The sequence below is a fragment of the Amphiura filiformis genome, chromosome 3 (assembly GCF_039555335.1).
Source record: "Amphiura filiformis chromosome 3, Afil_fr2py, whole genome shotgun sequence".
NCBI classification, from domain to species: Eukaryota; Metazoa; Echinodermata; class Ophiuroidea; order Amphilepidida; family Amphiuridae; genus Amphiura; species Amphiura filiformis.
In genome coordinates this window covers 3,271,937-3,294,000 of record NC_092630.1, presented here as the reverse complement: position 1 = coordinate 3,294,000, position 22,064 = coordinate 3,271,937, and the positions used below count along the sequence as shown (strand labels likewise).

The following is a 22,064-nucleotide window of genomic DNA, read 5'->3' as shown; positions in this document are numbered from 1 at the left end:
TAGATTGAAAGTTGCAGGGTATATAGTATGTAATCGAATGAAGAAGTAGATAGATTTTCTATAATAATATGTGTTCAGGAGAGGAGATATTTAACAAAAACAAAAACACCCAAGTCCGTCAAATGCACGAATAAGACTACGTGTATAGTATAGGCCTATCCACCATTGGGGAATTGCCGCAGCTGATTAGAGTCGTTCATTTTGTGCGGTACATGATTAGAGTCGTTCATTTCGTACGGTAAATAGCGGGCAGTGGGTGTATTTTTGTTTGCTTTTGTGTTGCTTTTTGGAAACACTCGCGCCCGCTTATAAAGTCGTTAATTTGTTTGCACAGACCTAGTCTCCTACACAGCCAATTTGTGTCGGGCGATCCGAACAAACATCGTGATAGCCACATACAGTCTGGCCCGAGGCACAGACTATCAAGTGTTTATTTACCAGTGACCTTCAATAAAATCGATATACAATATAACACCCAAATTGCTCAAATTGTGCGCTGAACAGTTAGCGGACATTTTTGCAATCATGTTCAATTGGTCTTTCAGATTGCAGCTAGTTCCTGATATCTGGAAGCGTTCTTGCATAATCCCCATTCCAAAGAAATCTGTCATCTCTTGTATGAATGATCTTAGGCCTGTCGGCGTTAACATCAATTCCGATGAAAGTGTGTGAAAGATTATTCAAGAAAGCATTGTTCGACTATGTTCAAGACCACATTGATCCTCTGCAGTTTGCCTACAGAAGTAATCGTAGTTGTTCTGATGCTATTTTGTTCTTGTTGGAGAAAATGTATCATCATTGCGAAGGTACTGCTAGGTTTGGCAACACAGTCAGGACAATGTTTTTTGATTTTTCGTCCGCTTTCAATACCATTCAACCGCACTTGCTGATTCAAAAATTAATGGATAGTAGTAGCGTGCCTAGTTCTTTCATGGCCTGGATTTTAAATTACTTAACCAATCGTTCTCAATATGTCAGACTTACGTCCAACGGTACATTGTCTCATATGCTTACATCTAATACTGGTGCCCCCAGGGTACAGTTTTAGCACCATTCTTATTCACTATTTACACGTCCGATTTTAGATCGAATGACCCTGCATGTCCTGTTATTAAATTTGCGGACGATAGTGCCATGATTGGGCTAATTGCTTATGATGATGATACTGTTTACCAACAACAGCTTGTTCGGTTTGTCAACTACTGTGATGCCAACTACTTAGAGCTAAATGTCTCCAAAACAAAGGAAATGGTTGTTGACTTTAGAACCTCTAAAAGTCGTTCTCCAGGTCCCGTTGTCTTAAAAGGAGGTAACGAGGCGTGTGTCATCATACAAGTACCTTGGCATCATGATAGATGACAAGCTGAACTGGCATAAACATGTTGATCACATGGTTAAAAACTGAACTCTCGCATGTATTGTTTCAGGAAACTGAATTTCTTTCATGTTAATTCTCGTATTCTCGCTTTGTTTTATGATTCAGTTGTAGCAAGCGTTTGGCGATATTGTTTACTTTGTTGGGGAGGAACATTACCATAGGGGACAGACAGAGGGTGGAAAGGGTAATTAAAGAAGCTAGTAGAATCATAGGCTCACCACGACAGGCTTTCGAGACAGTGTATACTGATCTTTTGTTGAAAAAGCTCACCGATGTGATGGAGGATCCCCAACATCCACTCCACCATCGCTTGTCATATCACCATAACTCAAAATCTGGTCGTATGCAACTGCAGCGTGCAAATACAGACAGGTACCTGAACTCATTTGTTCCTCAAGCTATTTTTTATCATAACTTGAAGTACCGTCGTTAATTTATGTTTTCATTCCATTTCTAGGGAGTACCCTTGAATTACATTTTGCTTATAATAACTGTTTTTGTATAATGCTTGTTCTCTAATATAATGTAGTTTTATGATCTCATATGTGCATGTAATTTCCAGAAATGGATTAATAAAGTTTAACTTGACTTGACTTGACTTGACTTTACTGTAGTACAATTTACAAACATGCTATATACAGGGTGTCCCTGAAAGAACTGTTTCGTCAGAAACTTAATTGTTTGGGTATTTTAACGCCACAACTAAACAAAACTAAATACTTTTTGAATTTTGACAAAAAGACGAAATATTAAGATTAGAAATTTAATAACGTGGCATAATCACTGCGCATCATAATTTTTACTTCATTTACTGTATAAAACATATCTTTTGACTCATTATGACCCCAGATTTTTTTTCTTTTTTGAGAAACAAAAATCCTTCCAAACTTTACATAGAGCCAAAAATTTACAAGATTAAATTTTTTTATTTTGGCATAACAATTCAGAGAATTTTGTTTTTGTTTGTTAACGTTTGTTTTAATACGCAATCACTCGGGCACACCCTTTCCAACGAAAATGAAAACTTCAATCTCAACCTTAAATTGTAAGCTTTGATAAAGGCATTTTTTTTTTCCCTCCCGTTACTCCCTATTTTCCCCTTCTGTTTTTCTTCTCTTTTTTTTTCATTTTGCTTTTCACCTTTCCACATTTTTTCTTCTCTTACAACCCTTGTGTACCAAAAGTAATACATTTTATTTAATTTATGACGACACAGCATTCTGTCATCCCTGTCTAGCCCGCTCCAAAGGTCTGACCTGGTTGTTAAACCGGCGCGGGCCAGATGTCAGAACTGCAAATCAAATGCAGCAAGGTAGAGGTTGTAATATCGTGCACATAGCTACCTATACCTTGCTGTGTATAGTGAACAGAGCACGTGTATTTTGCTCACTGGCAATTGATACAAACAGAAGGTATCAATAAATGGGACAGTATGAATGGATCGTTTTCAAGTTTATGTTGTGATGAAGTTTGGCAGTCAACATGTGCGATGATGCGAGTATTAGGAACAAACCAAAAGATCAATGACGTCCTATAAACGAAACTAGTTTCGTTTAGGGTGAGGGGTAAAATACTCAATTACGTTTGTACAAAACCATCGGTCTGAAGAATGTGTCATTATTATTATTATGTCAAAATTTTCAACATTTCATTATTACGTTTCTGGCAGGGAGGGATGGGGTCGGCTGAGAAATGAAACTAGTTACGTTTATAGGGCGTCATCGATCTTTTGGTTTGTTCCTTATAGGGTCTACAGGGTTTTAACAACATGGTGTATCGCTTAAACTTGGTCAGTTGTATTTGTAGTGCTGAATAGATTTCGGGGTCATCCAAGGTCACCCAGGGTTCATCTGAGGTCAAATGACTAAAAAACTGTCATAATGGCACGAAACTTGGTGGGTATAGTCAACACTTAGAGTAAAATTTTTGGAAGGTCATTTCGGGTCATCCGAGGTCACCCAGGGGCATTTGAGGTCAAATTACTAAAACTGTTATATGGGCTCGAAACTTGGTGGGTATAGTCAACATTTAGATTCAAATTATTGGAAGGTCATTTCGGTGTCATCCGAGGTCACCCAGGGGTCATCTGATGTCAAATTACTAAAAACTGACATAACAGCATGAAATTTGGTGAGTACAGTCAACATTAAGAGTCAAATGTTTGGAAGGTCATTTTGGGGGTAATCCAAGGTCACTTAGGGGTCATCTGAGGTCAAATGACTAACATCTGTCGTATGGGCATGAAACTTGGTGGGTACAGTCAATATTGCTAGGAAACTGTCTATACATACAAACTGAACTTCCACCACTGGCACGGCTCGGGTTGTTTTGGTAAAGCAATACCAACACCTGTTGTGAACTCGACACCACGAGGGGATATCCCATATCCCAACCCGTGCTCTGGGCATCTTGTAAAACATAAACATTACACAGCCGTGCGGCCTATTACATTTCCATATTATTACCTTCTTTAATCACCCCACACTCCCCATCCACCATCCAGGCTTCGCCCATACAGGGTTCTGAAAAGAAACTCACATCTAAACACAACCACTACCATACCATCACCCAACAACCTTACACACCAACCGCGTATGACGAAAACCGCGCAACCCGAGAACCGCTCTAGTTCAAATTGAGTTTACTGATGATGAACGGAATGGTGGAATTCTGAAACCTGTTTGTTTTGCAGAAGGGTTCAGGAAAAATTCTGCCGTGCGGAGATTGTACTTCATAGATATCTGCTCAGGAAGTAGGTGACGGTGTCTTTCAGAGTTGAGGACCTGCTGGCCAAACTTCACGACCAGATCTTCCCTACGGTTGGCAAGACTGCTGATGTTAAGCTCACAAAGAGCAGACTCGTAGTCCTGATAGTCATTGCCTAGGATGATTTTGCAAGTGCGTATTTACTGAGAAACAAGTCCTTTGTTTTAACATTTGGAGTCCTGGGGCCCATTTATATTTGGCCTATGTTCCCATGTACACATGTTTTAAAGTGAAATTAAAAATTTGTTAAATTTAAACTAGACAGCCTATTTTGTTTCACACACCTGGTCCAATTTAGACATTGTTGAGTTCAATCACAATGGCTCATTACATAAAAAAGATGCAGTTTTGAAAGATGTACTTTGGTCCATTCCACTAGTTCCCACTTTCACAAAGCTTGCAGAATGTAACAATGTAATTCAAGTCTACTGCATTGTTTGAGAGTTGATCGAATGGATCAAAGTACGACTGTCAAAACTGTATCTTTTCTTACATAAGGCTGAGTTCACATAGAAGTAAACTGTATACGGTATTTGCTATACGATATATGCTCATTCGATCAGGTTGAGTTCACATACGATATACGCTCATTTGATCAGGCTGAGTTCACATACGATATACGCTCATTTGATCAGGCTGATTTCACATAAGGCCAAAAAAAACCATTGTTTGTTTGTCCATAAAGCCTTATGAAATAGTTGGGTCGGTAGGTCGGATTTTTTTATATTTTTTTTTTTACAGATATTGCACTTGAAACTGACAACTGACAAGACTGGTAAATAAGTCCAAACACACAGCACTTCACTGGTTTAACTCTTGAGATGGTTCTGCATAGGCCTGGCATTTTCGGGTAATTTTGTACCCGGGTACCCGGCACATTTTTCGTTTTTTCGGTTTTGTAGTGTCCCTGGACCTAGACCTAATCGCTATGATTATTCATGGTTGATCTAAAAAAAAATAAATACAAAATATTTCAAGATGTTTTGTATTTTTAATATGAAAATTGATACTTTGTAATCATGTCATACTCTATTAATGATTTCAAAATGCATTCAAATTCAATGCATTTTGAAATCATTAATAGACTATGACATGAATACAAATTATCAATTTTAATATTAAAAATACAAAACATCTTGAAATTTTTTTTTTTTTTTTTTTTTTTTTTGTGGTCAACCATGAATGATCCTAACATTTAAACTTTGGGCTTGGGCGTGGATAAAATTGGTGATTTTATGAATGGGACATAGTGTTTGGGGATTTGTGCCCATGATGTTGAATTAGTATAATATGTTAAATTGTGTGTGAATGTGGTGGCAGACTGGCAGTACATGAACAGTATGTTGGACATAGGTCTTGGTTTTAAGTCGGCGAGTCGGCGCAGCCAAATGTAGTTGAAAATGGCAGATTTTGCGTTTGGGCGTGGGCGTAGTTAAAAGTGGTGATTTTAAAATGGAGCGTGGGCGCAGTATTGCGGGGGATTTGTCCCCAATGGCGTTGAAGGAGTAGGCCTACAAGATGTTGTTTTGTGTTTGAATTTGTTGTTGGTACATGTAAATTGGACAAAGTATAGGTCCTGGTTTAATGTCGGCGCAGACGTAGTCGAAATTTAGCATGTTTGGGCTTTGGGTGTGGTCGTAATTAAAATGGGTGATTTTATAAATGGGGCATGGACGCAGTGTTGGAGGGGATTTGTCCCGTTGAAGTTGAATTGGGATGGTATGTTGTTTTGTGTTTGATACCAGAAGTGTTTGAGTGTTTTGCTGCTACATGCAGTGTTTGGACCGTGGGTCTTGGTTTTTATGTCGGCGCGGTCGGCGCAGACGTAGTTCAAAAATAGCAGGGGTTGCGTTTAGGCGTGGGCGTAGTTAAATTATGTTATCTGTATCAAATAAATACCCTGTAATCTGGAATGAACTTTTGTTTTGGTTTTAATACTGGAACATTTACGAAAATATTGCAGGCTATTCTTTATTTTTTGCTTCAGGACTAATGTTGCTAAAGTTTTTACAGCCCCCCCCTCTAAGTGCACAAAAACTTTTTAACCTCCCTCTTCATACACCCAAAACTTTTGAATCCCCTATATTCAGAACTCCAAAATTTTATAACCCCTTACCCCCCCCTACATATTTTTCAGCCCCCCCTAATAATTGAAGATTCAGTATGTTTTGAAAGTGATATTAGTTCTTTAAGGATGACTTTGGCTATAGGGGTGGGCTTTGGCACGGATTTTATGGCACATGATTATTTTGTTCATTGCAATTTTTTCTCGCGCAATGAATGTCCTGGTAATTAATGTTTTTTAGTTGAACGATGCGATGTGGAAATTTTGGCCCCTGGCTCGGTATCCCCTTAGCATTTTAGCATTGATAGCAAATTTTCACGGGAAAAGAGATTTTTTGGGACAGCTTGGAAAAGTTAGGTTACAGATCTGAAGGGCCAAAGCTGAATCATGTTGCCTTGCACAGGGCACCCCGAGAAAATGGTCTCTGGCAGGAGTGATGATGAGTTCACTGACCTTTTAACAAGTTCAACCATGGTTCAACAAAAGTCAATACGATTACGTAATTGTTCATGTGATGACACACACAGAGGGAAAGTCAATATTTACATTTCTTGGTCATAAACCTCACCTCCATGCAGTAGCCTTTATTATACGCATTATAGCTGATCTGGGTAATCAAAAACAAATCTACCCATCGTGGCTTAGGGTTTTAATAACATGCTTAATTTCCGGGATTGATTGAATTTAAATAATGGATACACATTTTAAGTTTAGCATCAGTTTTTGTTATTTAGTTAAGTTGGGTTTTGAGAATTAAAAAAAATATTTTGCTTAAATCATTAGAAAATATGTACCATATTGGCTGAAATTTTTAGGTTGAAAAGTCGGGTATGAGAAGTTAGGGTCACAAATTGTACCAACCCGAAATTTTTATCACTTTGTAATATTTTCATTTGGTATGTTTCTTATTAATATTTTTTGAGGAAAAAAGTGAGGATTTTTTATCACTTTGTAATTTTTTCATTTGTTATGTTTCTTATTTATAGTTTGTGAGGAAAAGTGATAGTTTTTCATCACTTTGCACATTTTGAATTTTTTATGTCTTAATATTTTGTGAGGAAAAAAGTGAGAATTTTGTCATAACTTTGCAAATTTTTTATTTATTATGTTTCTTATATTTTTCTGGTGAAAAAAAGTGAGGATTTTTTACTACTTTTATATTTTTGATTTTTAATGTTTTCTATCATTTTGTGATGACAAAAGTGAGGATTTTTTTATTTCTTTTCAAATTTTTCATTTATTACGTTTCACATTATTTTGTATGGAAAAAGATTTTGAAATTACTTGGATTTTTTAAATTTTCTGTATAATGTACAATGTTGCTTTAAGCCCATGGATTGAGAAATTTAATATTATTATTCCATGCCTTGATATTGTTTGATTGCATTTTGTAATATTGTTTTCAAAGAGATGAAAAAAGTCCTCACGTATCCTCACGTATCTCATCACAAAATAATTTTAAAAAATGAATTAAAAATTGGCGTCGTAATGAACAACTTTTTCATCACAAAATAATAAGAAATATAACAAATGAAAACATTCCAAAGTGATAAAAATATCCTCACTTTTTCCTCACAAAATAATAAGAAACGTTAAACATAACAAATGAGAAGTTGGCGAAATGATGAAAATAATTCTCACTGTTGTTATCACAAAACATGATGATAACAAGTGAAAAATTTCCAAAGTAATACAAAAATTCCTCATCACAAAATAATTTTAAAAATGAATGAAAAATTAGGCGTCGTAATGAACAACTTTTTCATCACAAAATAATAAGAAATATAACAAATGAAAACATTCCAAAGTGATAAAAATATCCTCACTTTTTCCTCACAAAATAATAAGAAACGTTAAACATAACAAATGAGAAGTTGGCGAAATGATGAAAATAATTCTCACTGTTGTCATCACAAAACATGATGATAACAAGTGAAAAATTTCAAAGTAATACAAAAATTCCTTACTTTTCCTCACAAAGTAATAAGAAACATAACAAACGAGAAATTTCTAAAGTGTTAAAATATCCTTACTTTTATCATCACAAAATAATAAGAAACATAAAAAACTGCAAAGTGAGGATTCTTTCTCATTTTTAACTTTCCTTAAGGGGGTACTACACCCCTGGCCAATTTTATGCCTATTTTTGCATTTTTCTCCAAAATTATAGCGCATTGGTGACAAGTAAGATATGTATATTACAGGGGCAAGGACTACAACTAGGCCTACTGCACTGGAAATTTTATTTCAGCACAGACAACAGTTGTGGAGTTACAGTCAAAAATGAGGGAAACCCAATATTTGATCAATAAATCAATAACTACTTGGCTTGAGTTGCTGAATTTTCAGTGCAGTAGTTGTAATCCTTGCCCCTATAATATACATGTCTTACTTTTCACCAATACGCTATAATTTTTGAGAAAAATGCAAAAATAGGCACAAAAATTGGCCAGGGGTGTAGTACCCCCTTAAATCGGGCCTCAATTGTCTGAAATTGATAACATTTTATTTTTAAAGAGGGACTATGAATTTAATTCCAATATCATATTATTGAAATTCTCATCAATATTAACTGTATAGTTACTACTAGCTAAAACTACTGTTCTTTGAATGGTACAAAATGCAGATGTTCAATCGAAATACATATTATGCAATATAGGACTGTCCGCATTTTTTTAGGTGGGTAATGTGTATAAAACAAATGAATATCTACGTCATTATCATTTGTTTCCCAATTTTAAAACAAGATGTTTTAGAAAAGAAACAAATCATACATACAAAAAAAATCACATTTTTGACCAAAAACACCTTCCAACCCAAAAATCACATTAATTTTGACCAAAAGTCACATTTTGATTTTGACCAACAAAAAATCAAATTATTGATCAAAAAGCACATTTTAGACCAAAAACTAATTTTTTGATCAAAAATCACATTTTAAACCAAAATATCACAATGTAAACCAAAAATCACATGAATTGAGTAAAATTACCCGGTGTTGAGTAAGGGGAAAGATTTTACTCTGCTGTTTAGTAAAATTTTGCACAATACCGTACCTGGGCAAATGATAGCATTTTTTGCAAATCATTTATTAGACGAGTGGATTCTATAGCCATTTTGGCTGCTGAAACCGAATCCGGAAAGCTTTTTTGCCGGTTTTTTTTGCATAAAATGTATCTACATTGGTTCAGTGGACTTTTTCAAAATGGCCGGCAGTATATTGTGGTAGGGTTAGGGTTAGGGTTAACCGGCCAATATTAAAAGTACATGACCTAAAATTACAGCTATAGGTTAGATGTTCAGAAATTTGGTACTTTGGTAAAATAGTGAGTGAGGGCAAGGCATAGCTAGCCAACTCCGTGTTAATTGAATGGAGATTTGACCGAAAATTTTGGTAAACGGACCGCTCACTTCTGAAGAATGCCACACTAAAACGGTACAAGCTACATTTAAAGTACTCTCTGTTCGATCATCATGATGAGTTTCTTATATAGTATGCGAAATGGGGTACTGAAGGTGATTGACAAAGGGTCGTACTTCAGCTGATGAGTAAGTGACAGTGAACATGAAAATCAGCGCCCATAACCCAAGTTAGTATAGCTAGTTAAGCGGAGACCGTCATGGGGACTGATTATTGATTATTGAAGTGCCTTATTTTATAGATATACGCACGATTTAGGGCAAAAAAAAAAAACCGGGACACTTTTGGAGACATCATCATCATCATCATCATCATCATCATCATCATCATCATCATCATCATCATCATCATCATCATCATCACTTTCTACATTTTTTCTAAACAACATACTGTTTTAATAAGATTTTTTCTTAAAATGCATGTAACTATAATTATTGTTTAGAGCGTGATGAAATAAAACATCACGATTTTCATCACAAAACAAATATAATGCATAAGAAATCGTTTGTTTTAGAGCGTGATGATGAAATAAAACATCACGGTTTTCATCACGAAACAAAGTAATACATAAGAAATCAATTTTTACGTGAGCGATGAAATAAAACATCACGATTTTCATCACGAAACAAAGTAATACATAAGAAATCGTTTGTTTTAGAGCGTGATGAAATGAAAATTGAAAGTGTTATACAACTCCCGGATACATCTTAAAAAACACATTTCCATCTCATGATTGAATAGGAAGTTTGGTCAAACAGAGTATAAGGCATGATATTGATAATAAATACATAGTCTTAGGAAGCAAAAACATTTAAAATTTCAACCATTTACTATACAAACATAATACCTTCATTTGTAAATATTTATAAAAACGAAATATTTGGAGCAAACATGAATAGAAATTTACAGATCTGAAACATACTTATGAGCGGGCTTATGAGACCTACCTAGAAACAAAAATTCAGCTTTGGTACTCAACTCCATCATAGTTAGATGGCTCTTGAAAATAGGGAGAAAAACCTGTTATTTCTTGTTTAAGGGTGTTGAATTCGGCAACCATGGCAACAAAATATGCAAAATTTTACTTAGTATATGTGCATATTTTTGTGTCGTACATTACAGACCACTCTAGATGTGTTTATTAGCCTCTAAAACACACCCAGAACAAATTTCATATGACACTTGTGAAAAAACGTGGTCAAATTTTGCTGATTTTGTTGTCATGGTTGCTGAATTCAACACCCTTAGACAAGAAATAGTAGGTTTTCCACCCTATTTTCAAGCTTTTTTGTTTCTAGGTAGGTCTCATAAGTATGTTTCAGGGCTGTAAATTTCAATTCATGTTTCAACTGTCAACATGGTCAACCATTGGTCTGAAAGAGGGGGGGTCTCCAGCAAATTTTCACCCGAACCCAACGTCGTATACCCCCCATTCCTCCATTAATGGTTTGATTTGCTCAAACTTGCTTGTGGGCTTAGATATGTACCTATAGACAATGTATCTATGACATTTGAGTCATATGACCACATATTTTTGACACCAGGGGACCCCCAAAATGACAAAATCACACTTGCGGTTGAATAAATGACCAACTTTAGGTGCTCATAACTTAAAAAGGAAAGCAGATATCTGAAATTTAGAGCCAGATTCTGAAAATATGACATAAGGTTAGCTCGAATCCAAGATTGCAGCTTTATATCTGTTCAGAACAAGAAGTTATGAGCCACCAAAGTTGGTAAAATCACCAATGACACTCATGAAAGTGCCAAAAAGGGGGGTCCGGGCCAAAATTCAAAGGGCCATTTCTCAAAAAACGACATGGCCTATGAAGCCAAATTTTGTATGGGTTCATTGTGGCCACAAAAAGAATATTCTGATGGAATTTCATCAAAATCTGAGAGGGTCACCTGGGAACTTTTCAGAAATTGGTTGATTTGATATGGACTGACCCTGTTTAAAATTTCAACCATTTACTAGAAACATTTTACCTTCATTTGTAAATATTTATAAAAAGCGAAATATTTGGAGCAAACATCGTTTCAAAATATTTTTTCAACTCCAAAATAACATTATGTTTAGAATGATTTGTACAAAGTTTTCAAAAATGTTTTTGGAATGTTATAAGAACGTAAAACATTTTAATAACATTTCAATGTCGCATTATATAAAGGTCGTGAAAACATTTTAAAAACGTGATTGTAAATACTTCGACAAACATTTTTTTTTTTTCAAAATATTTTTTCAACTCCAAAATAACATTCTGTTTAGAATGATTTGTACCAAGTTTTCAAAAATGTTTTTGGAATGTTATAAAAACGTAAAACATTTTAATAACATTTCAATGTCGCGTTATATAAAGGTCGTGAAAACATTTTAAAAACGTGATTGTAAATACTTGGACAAACATGTTTTTCAAAATATTTTTGCAACTCCAAAATAACATTCTGTTTAGAATGATTTGTACCAAGTTTTCAAAAATGTTTTAGGAATGTTACAAAAACGTTTTTTACATTGTTGAGCAACGATAATGCTGTAGGATGTAAAACATATAGCCCTTAAGTTAGGCCAAATAAACAAAATTAACATGTTTCACGTCTTCTTTGTTTCCTTTGTTGAGGTTTCTTCAATTAAATTTGTATTTTGTGAAAGTCAGTTATTTTAACAAAACAAATATTCTTCCTATAGCCTTGCTAATAAACTAGAAACACTTTAGGAATGTTTTGAGATAAATAAGGGGGGTCCTATATGTCAGTATAACAAATAAAAAGATTTCTCCTCTTTTGTGCAGACATAGTGTATGCTAGAATAACTATAATTATGGGTATATTCACGATTCTGCTCTAAAAAATAAAATGCCCTTTCCTCCACCTTGTTTTGAATAAGTCGGATGTAAAACATGTTGTTTATTATTGAACTTGGCCTTCACTATATAATACATTAAAACATATTAGAAACACTTTGACCAAGTTTCAGGGCAAATTTATGCAAAATAAAAGTACCCGAACATTTATGCATGGATTTTTAGCAAAATATTGGCAAAATTATATGTTAATGAGCTTCTCCAGTCATTTTAGCTTATTGACTTGATTGATTATTGATAAAGACAATACGATACAAAGAAAATATAAATTGATGTATTTTGAAAACCGTGGGCCGATGTCCGATTGATTCCAAAGAAAAGGCATATTGATCAGTGTACTTTGGTCTACTCAATTAATCTGTTTAGAGCACTTCTATAATGCCTGCATAACCACCTTAAACAGCTCAAGACACAAAATGTTAGGCAGTAGTCCAGTTTAAATATTATTTTCTTCATGTATTAATTTGTAAGTATTTAGTGGTGGAGGGTTTTATGTAATGTTATTCTTCTATTTTGTACAGAGCGCAGTAAACATACGAACACATTGTTCACCCAATTGCAATTAGGTAATGTAAAACAAAGCTTTAACATAGAACTTATTATGTGTTACAATCAACAATATCATTCGGAATCCAGCAATCGTACTTTCGTTTAATATAAGACATCAAGAATGTAGCAATGGAAACAGGCCTTCCTGTTGAATTGTCAAAATGACAATGGGCTGAGATTGAGCGTACCAGCCCAGAGGATGATTTAAGGAAGCCCCATCATGCACTGTAAAAGTGTTATCACTAGAGTTTCAACCAGAGGATGATTTAAGGAAGCCCCATGATGCATTGTAAAAGTGTTATCACTAGAGTTTCAACTGCCACTTTACTTTTCAAATCCCATTGAACTCTGTGCAAAAGATGTTGTTTTAGAATTGCCCGTGTGTCATTATTACTTGGTCGATTTCAGATCTAAAGTGATGTATGCATGAAGGATAATTCACACCTTCTGTAGATAACATAAAATGTGAAATCGACCAACTTTTTGAAGGTGTTTTTATTGTAAATATATCTGTCCAAATTCAAATTTAACCATGCACATGTGTATGCAGTGGGCGGGCAGTGGTGTCATGTTCACTCACACAGCTGTGCTAACCGCAAGACTTGCTGGGAAGTGCTTTTAAAAATCATCCTCTGAGTTTCAACTGCCACTATATTTTTCAAATCCCATTGAACTCTGTGCAAAAGATGTTGTTTAAGAATTGTCCGTGTGTCATTATTACTTGGTCGATTTCAGATGTAAAGTGATGTATGCACGAAGGATAAATCACACCTTCTGTAGATATAAGATAACATAAAATGTGAAATCGGCCAACTTTTTGAAGGTGTTTTTATTGTAAATATATCTGTCCAAATTCAAATTTAACCATGCACGTATGCGTGTGTATGCAGTGGGCGGGCAGTGGTGTCATGTTCACCCCACAGCTATGCTTCTTAAATCATCCTCTGGTACCGGCCGTGGGACGTGCAATATACAGCCTCCTCGTTTTGGGCCCGTGCTCCATAGCCAAAATTATCAAGAAAGTGTCATTATCACCTTCAAAACATGCGGAATCTTCAATTACATGCTTATGAAGCTTGCATATTTTCAAAAGAATGACACATAGCCATGATTACCATTATCAACTCTATTGTACACCTTTCTGTATTTCTTAATAAGGCAAACAAATTCGTGTACATTCTAATCTTGTTATAACTGTATGACTACAATCATCTCACTTATATTTGCATCCAATTTTGTAAGTATATTTTGTTATTACTATCAATAAACCATCAAGAATTAAACAATAATTGTGTATATGGTATATCTCTGTCTTTGAGTCACATTTGTATACCATATCCAACTTGAACCTCGGGGAGGGGGGGCACTCAATTTTGGAAGTGACGGGTATGTGCCTACGGTCGCTAAGTAGGGGCATATCGGGTACAAAGCGTTATTTTTAAAACTACGGGGTCATTGGGTACAAACAAAATAAAAAAGGGGTTCATCGAGTATAAGATTTAAAGAAAGGGTCATCGGGTAGAAAATTGTGACAAAATGTAGCAAAATTTTGAAACTTTCGGCATAATTGTGAAAAAATGAAGCAAAATTGGACAGTTTCTGCATTGTTTAGTTGCATTTAGATGATGCTATTATAGAAAAAAGGGGGTTATGGGTAGCCGCAACCAAAGAAAGGGGTTCATTGGGTAGCCGCAACTAAAAAAAAAAAAAAAAAGGGGGGGGGGTCATCGGGTATGGATTGTAAAGTCCATTTTATCACGTTAAAATTGGGAAAATTCTCCCGAATTGATGGCTGAACTACATTCTAAAAATAATAGAATCCAAATTATATGACTTTGGTCTTGTTGCGATGCATTGCACTTACTATTACATATTTTCTTATACCAACAAACAGCAAAATACATAAAAATTAATGAGACTGATTGAGACTCTTTTTATGGTTTTACAACTCAAGTAAAAATTTGATACGATTGATTCTAAATATACTACAAAAATAAAGTCTCTCGTCCCAGCAGCATGAGTCGGGCTTTCTTGTTAGAACGAGGCATTCCCTCATACATTATGTTTAGTCGTGCATTGTGTTTACGCAAGTGTGTCTATGTCCTGTTAAGAAGCATGCTGTTTTCAAAGCCCCATATCGAATTCAGAACTACGTCTACGCCGACTGCGCCAACATAAAACCAAGACCTATAAGCCCTCTATCGAATTGAGAACTACGTCTGCGCCGACTGCGCCAACATAAAACCAAGACCTACACGCAAGTGTGTCTATGTCTTGTTAAGAAGCATGCTGTTTTCAAAGCCCCATATCGAATTCAGAACTACGTCTACGCCGTCTGCGCCAACATAAAACCAAGACCTATAAGCCCTCTATCAATTCAGAACTACGTCTCGCCGACTGCGCCAACATAAAACCAAGAATTGCGTGCATATCCTATTTGGACATGGGCGCACTTGGTTAATAGGCCCATAATGTGGAACCTTGGGCGTACTCAAATAATGAGTTTTCAACTGAGTCTCGCCGACCAACACCGTCCGGGCTGTTTTCAACCAACACGCCCTCTCTGTCTGAAATTATTTGTCCAAATACCAGAATCCAAAAAGCCATGTCGTGACTGTAGGGGATTATTTGTCCAACTACTAGATAGATGGCGCCGTTGAAGACACTGCGTCTCGCCGACCAACACCGTCGGGCTGTTTTCAACCAACACACCCTCTCTGTCTGAAATTATTTGTCCAAATACCAAAATCCCAAAAGCCATGTCGTGACTGTAGGGGATTATTTGTCCAACTACTAGATAGATGGCGCTTCGTTGAAGACATTTGTCCAAGAACCAAAATGTAAAAGAAATTATGATGTGACTATAGGGGATTATTTGTCAAAATACAAGAAAATATCAAATTGAGGGGGCTATTCCCTTTGAAGCAGCTCAGGGCTGTGCCCATGGTGTGGTGGGTATTGTGTAGTTATGCCAAAAAATAAATAAAAAAAACGGTCGGGACCAGGGTACACGGTCGGTCGGACGAGGACAAACAAACAATTTTTTTGGGGGGGCCTAATATGTGATTTTGATGTTGTAAATTGTAAATATATGCTACCAATAACATTTGTAATGTTGTAAAAAAATTTGATTTATTCTAAAACATCTTAGAGGTAACCTAGAATTTTAGGAGCAAAGGACATTGATAACGGCAATATGGTCCAGTTCCAGTGACATTTCTTAAATTTCTTAAATGTTCTCTGTATTTCTAAATCATTTGACTTGGGGATAATTTGAAGTGCCCCCAACTTATTGAGATGCGTCTGGTATTTAATCCTAGCTACTATATTTAAAAATAGACACACATAGCAGCCGACAAGTACATCCTTTTGATAAGGAATGTACACACATATTTAAAATATAATAAAATCTCTGTACCCATTCAGTCAAAATTAATAGGTAAATTTTCACGGGTAAATTTTCTGGACACGTGACACCCATGGGCGCTGACATATTAGCATTATGGAATGTGGTGTACCCCGAGCACAGAGGGTTGTCTACCAATGCATTTGAATAGGAAGAATTCCTCATTTCATGCAAAATAAGTAACTTAATAATATTATGGAAAGAGTTAGATATTTTTGAAAGTATGTTTTGATGATATTGTGAAGAAATTAAGATCACATGATATTCAATAAATTTGCAATGCACGAATATCTATCGAAACTGTGGCCAAGAATACTATTCCAATTCAAAATTACTAAGACTTGAATAGCGAGGTCACCACCCGGGGTCAGAGATCAGGTTCGAGGTTACACTCACATTGATACGCATTGGTCATGTGTCCAGACAATTTTCCCGTGAAATATACCTATTAATGTTGACTGCCATTTCAAACCCATTTACCTGTGCTGGGTATGCTAGCTGTGCCAGACCTCCTCCTTTCAGTGTTGACAGATTTTTCCTGACTGTATTTAATTCTGATATAGTAGCACCCTTCATAGCCAAAGCTTTAGTCACTTGTTCTTTCTCTTCTAGTGATATCGGTGGTACAGGACATGGTAGTAATGCAGAACCTCCACCTGTTGGGTTAACAAGTAAATACAACATGAAAGGCCTTAACAATAACATGACTTTTGTAAACTTATGTTTCATCAGAGATCCTAAATTTTAGGATCTCTGTTTCATGCAACATGAAACAACTCAGTACCATTTTCTCAATGTTAATTTCTCAATGACTTCTATGAAAAGAAATAGGATTATTAAAGGACACAGGAAGGATGTCATTTGGCAGTTATTTGTTTTGACTTCATTTTCAAAATATCTTTAAAAAAGCACAAAAGGAAATGCGATATATCTTTGGAAACATATGATGCCAGGATGTAATAGTTAAACAAAAACCCTTCTTTTTATTTTAGGAAAGTTGCCAAACTAGTAAAAAAGAGCATACATGAAATGGAGTCTATAACTGAAATGAAAAGAAATTTACCAGACACCAGCACAATCAAGATATCCTTCTCCGTAAGGTTGCCAGCAATCTCTGCAATCTGATTGGCTGCTCTCAATGCATGGGCATCGGGGAGGTTGTTCTTAGCACCTTCCATTATCTTGACCTTTGAATTTTGCTCTGGAAGTAGGTTCCTTCAAATAATAGCAAGAAGAAACAATCATGTTATGCTGTATTATGTGTTGTTTTCATTCCATTTGGCTCCCTCCAGACAGCAATATCATTGCATGCTCTAGTGGGCAGTTTTAAATTGTGTGCATTGACACAAAGAACTGGCATATTTGCATGCACAATCAATGGCAGTTTGTTTGCTTGTTTTATTTCTTCTTTAACCTGGGACACTCAATCAGTTGAAAACACAATTAGTCATCTGTTCTTCCATGAGGCCCAGGGAAGTGCATCTATTCGCCGTAGAAGTGACGTCATTAATCAGATTAACTACCATAGCAATAGATGAATACAATTTTTAATATATCGCCCTGCACTACAACGTTCACTCAGTACCTATGCATTGAACCATAGATGTCAAAGAACAGGGATAAAGACCTGTATCGTAATTCTATAGAATATGCAGATTATGCTGATCACACGCACCTGTTAAAGTGCAATCTGCTTGTAGTGCAGGGTGATATATTCAAAATTTGTATTCATCTATTGTTATGGTAGTTAATCCGATTATTACTTCACTTCTACGGCGAATACACATGCAAGTAAGGAGTACTGACACCACTGCCTCAAGGAAGGCAAACATTGGGACTATAGTGGGCTTGTACTTTATTTACTATTGTATCATATGCGCATGTCACCTGGCTACCCCAGAGTGGACTACCCCGGTGTGTAATATTAGCTTGCTTTCATTGTGCCATTTGTCTACATCCATATGTGTCTTTTTACAGTTTATCCTTAGTGTAAGAGAGCACAAAATACTAAATATGATTAGGGTTAGGATTTAGGGTTTGGGTTAGGGTAATGGTTAGGGTTAGGATTAGAGTTAGGATTTGTGTGGTGCTCTCTTACACAAAGGATACACCCTTTTTACACAATAGCTAGGAATAAATACCATACTCATCTCAAGTGGAGATCACTGTCAAATTATCCTCTAGTCACATGGTTTAGGAATGTTTCTGTATTCCTAAATCATTTGACTTGGGGATGATTTGAAGTGGCCGGCCTCCACTTGAGATGAGTCTGGTATTATTCCCTAACTATGATGTAAAAAGAGCAGCAGCCGACAAGTGCATCGTTTTGATATGGATGCACACATTTGCAAAAATTAGCACATGATGGCTTGTTTCAAATAATGCCAGCATCTGCATATTGATGCATTTCAAGATATGATCATCTGGTAGGAGCAAATCAGTTGAGTTGAAATTAGCACTCTCAAGCTGATGCCATCAGTACTCACTCTCTTCCAGTTGTTCTTAGTATCTCTTGCAATCCACATGGCACACTGGCTACTCCATTAATAACATGGTCTCCAAGAATATCATCAATGGCTTTAACCATACCAATGACTGCTTTGCCAAACCCAACAACGTGGACATTGTGATCTACAGCATAACTCTTATCCTGGTGACAGAAAATAAGTAAAAATCATAAAACTATTTCATAATTCTAATAGGTTGATATGCGTCTGCTAATTTGCAAACATAAAATCCAAGGTGTGACATTCAGCTTTTTATTTGGCTGGGGGTACATGTATTCAAGTGTTATTTTTAGTAGGTAGGTACTATATGACTCAGTATCAGTTTCACAAGTAGGGTCTTGGGATTTTTCCCAAAAAATAATTTACAGGAGCTGTTCTGATCAGATTGCTTCAATAACACTTCATTGAACTCTACCTGATAGGCAAACTTTTGTGCAAATATCTCTGACAAGAGATTAGAGAATTATGTGTGGATTTTCAACATCATTTACAATATTTTTAGGTAAATATTATGGAATTTTAATTTAATATGCCTTTTTCAGGTTAAAACTTTCTTTATTTTGTTAAACTTGATTTCTCAACAACAACAAAATCTGAGTTTTGACACAGTGTCAATTAATATCAACAAGATATCAATATGTGCGATTCAAGTCGTCATTGGACAAAACAATGATTGGTGGCAAATAATGAAAAAGTAAACTCTTCAATGAATAGCTCAACTGATCCAATACCTTGACTGTCAATTCATTTCCATTGAATTTCAAACAATTCTTAACCATTCTATCTGGCATTACTGCTTCAACACCTGCATCAAAGATCTTTCTTGCATGACCTTTGACCTCTGCAACATCTGGAGAGCTGGATGTGCTTTGAAATCTTGCCATAATTACACCTCTTGTACAGCTGGATGCTGCTACAAATAGTGGAATCTTCTGTTGGTAGAGTGTTTGGTTGCGTAGAACTCCATAGAGCATAGCACAACATTGCCTCCTCATATCTGACTTTTAACTGAAAAATGCATGAATAATTTTGTTTAGTCTCATTTAAATACCAGTATCTATTTAGGAAAGATTGTGAAAATTTAAAGGAGTATTTTGTGATCCTAGCATCCTCTTTTTATGACATTTTTCAGTAGTTATCCGCGAAAAGGGCTTATTTCCACAATTTCAGTTGATTCTGTTTTTTGCGTTTGCGAGTGATCCTCTGCCCCACTAATCCCAAGCTATTGTCTGAAATTGCTCCTCAGAAGATGTATCATATTAGAACTCAGTCCTCAAATGATAGTCATATAACGACCAAAAGATAAATGACTATCATTGAGGACTGAGTTCCACAGTCTAGATCGGGGTATGATACGCATGTGCCAGGTGAATTCAAATTTGCCATCAAACTGCATCATTGTATATATATCAAATTAAAGCCCTTGAGTAAAGAAAGCCAAAACTGAAAACCTTTTTTTCATAGCACTTTCCGTAGCAAAGTCACATCTTGTTAAAGATTGACTTTCATCAAAAAGATTCAGCTAGCAAAATTCCCCAAAAAAGCATTTCGGTGGTGTTTCTAGATCTTAGTCTTTAATGGAACTGCTATCAAAATCCCTCTAAAATTCCATGTGCGTGTGACTCATCACCATAAAAAATCATATATTTGGGTTAAGTGAAGTATAGACAACATATTTATGTAGGTTTCCTTGACCGGCCACGGCCAGTTCTTTTATATTTAAGAAATAAAGGGTAATGCATTATCCTGTATGCAAATAATGTGTCTGAGGCTGTAAAAACGTAAATAATGGGTGAGGCGCAGCCGAACCCATTATTTTAACGTTTTTACTGCCGAGGACACATTATTTGTATGTAAAGGATAATGCTGCACCCTTCATTTCTATTCTATTACCAGAAAATAGTGCGATTTAAAGAGAAAATGTCATTTTTTGGCACAAATATTTTGAGTTGTTTACTTCAAGGTGGAGCGCATAGGCGTAAGTGGCAGCGCGTATCACGGAAATATTGCACGCGTAGCCAAGCGTAATGATAAGCGTAAAATGTGTTACAGCGCTTGACCCATTATTGCAGAATAATGGGCTCTCACGTGATGCATTTTAACAAATTACAGTGCGCGATTTTGAATAATGGGTCGTAAGAGTAATAGAATTATCTGTATTGTGTTCTAGGCGAATTTGGCTGACTAGCAAATGTGTTAATTAAGGTTTGCCTGGCATACCCAAGTCGCATATAATATTTCGCACACGCAGTATTCTATATGTAACGTGGAAATGGCCGCTGTGCATCATGGCATGTTCATTCTAATGATATTTCTACTATAGTAGAACTAAAGCTGGTTTCATACTACCCTGCCGTAGTGCCGTAGGCCTACTATTACGCTGACTTTCGTATTCGGCGAGGAGGGCGATTTCGACCTCCTGGTTTGTTTACAAACAGAGAGGTAGACAAAAAAAAGCGTTCCGCGTGTCCAAACACTGAAGTATCAGAAGGACGGTCCACAATAGCGTGATTCACGTAACCTGAATAGTGATTAAAAAGCTGTCACGTAGAACCATGTGCTTCTATTGTCCAATTTGCCATCAAGATTTCATATGGAAACAGTTCAGACCCAGTACAAGATCATGTCAGAAATTAATATTTTGTTCTGGGTCTGATTATTCGGACTAACCCTGCCGCTGAGCGGTGTGGCGCACGCGCATTGCACTTGCAGACAAACGGACACAATCAAGGCTGTCATTGGTTGAAACGCCCTGCCGCTTGCATGCAGCGGCAAGCGTGCATGCGGCAAAGTGTGGCAGGAAAGTATGCTGGGGCATAAGACCATGAAGACTAATGCTGGTTTAATACTACCCTGCCGCTTGCCGCTGAGCGGCGTGGCACACGCGCATTGATTGGCATTACACGGACAAGGCTTGTCATTGGTTGAAACGCCCTGCTGCTTGCCGCAGCGGCAAGCGGCAGGAAAGTATGACGGGCGCTTTAGATATCTGCAGAAGAAAGTTGCAAGTTGAGCATGGCCATGGGGTGTGCCCGGGAAGTGTGTAAGCTTACCGTTCCCCTTCGATTTGTTTACCTTTCACCCGGCAGAGGTCAACAAAAATTAGGTCAT

The 22,064-nt window shown here is 36.4% G+C and overlaps 1 protein-coding gene across 1 annotated transcript in view; it reads right to left on the bottom strand.

Moving 5' to 3' along the window:
* LOC140147879 (glycerate kinase-like) overlaps positions 1 to 22,059 on the bottom strand; it is a 28,016-nt gene extending 5,957 nt beyond the window's left edge. Inside the window, exons 1-5 of the mRNA XM_072169657.1 lie at positions 22,007 to 22,059; positions 19,685 to 19,961; positions 18,933 to 19,096; positions 17,510 to 17,661; positions 16,927 to 17,102 (exon numbers count right to left, since the gene is read on the bottom strand). Coding sequence (XP_072025758.1) covers positions 16,927 to 17,102; positions 17,510 to 17,661; positions 18,933 to 19,096; positions 19,685 to 19,948 — 756 coding nt within the window. The 5' untranslated portion in view covers positions 19,949 to 19,961; positions 22,007 to 22,059. The remainder of the gene's footprint in view (positions 1 to 16,926; positions 17,103 to 17,509; positions 17,662 to 18,932; positions 19,097 to 19,684; positions 19,962 to 22,006) is intronic.
* Positions 22,060 to 22,064: the final 5 nt, after the last annotated feature.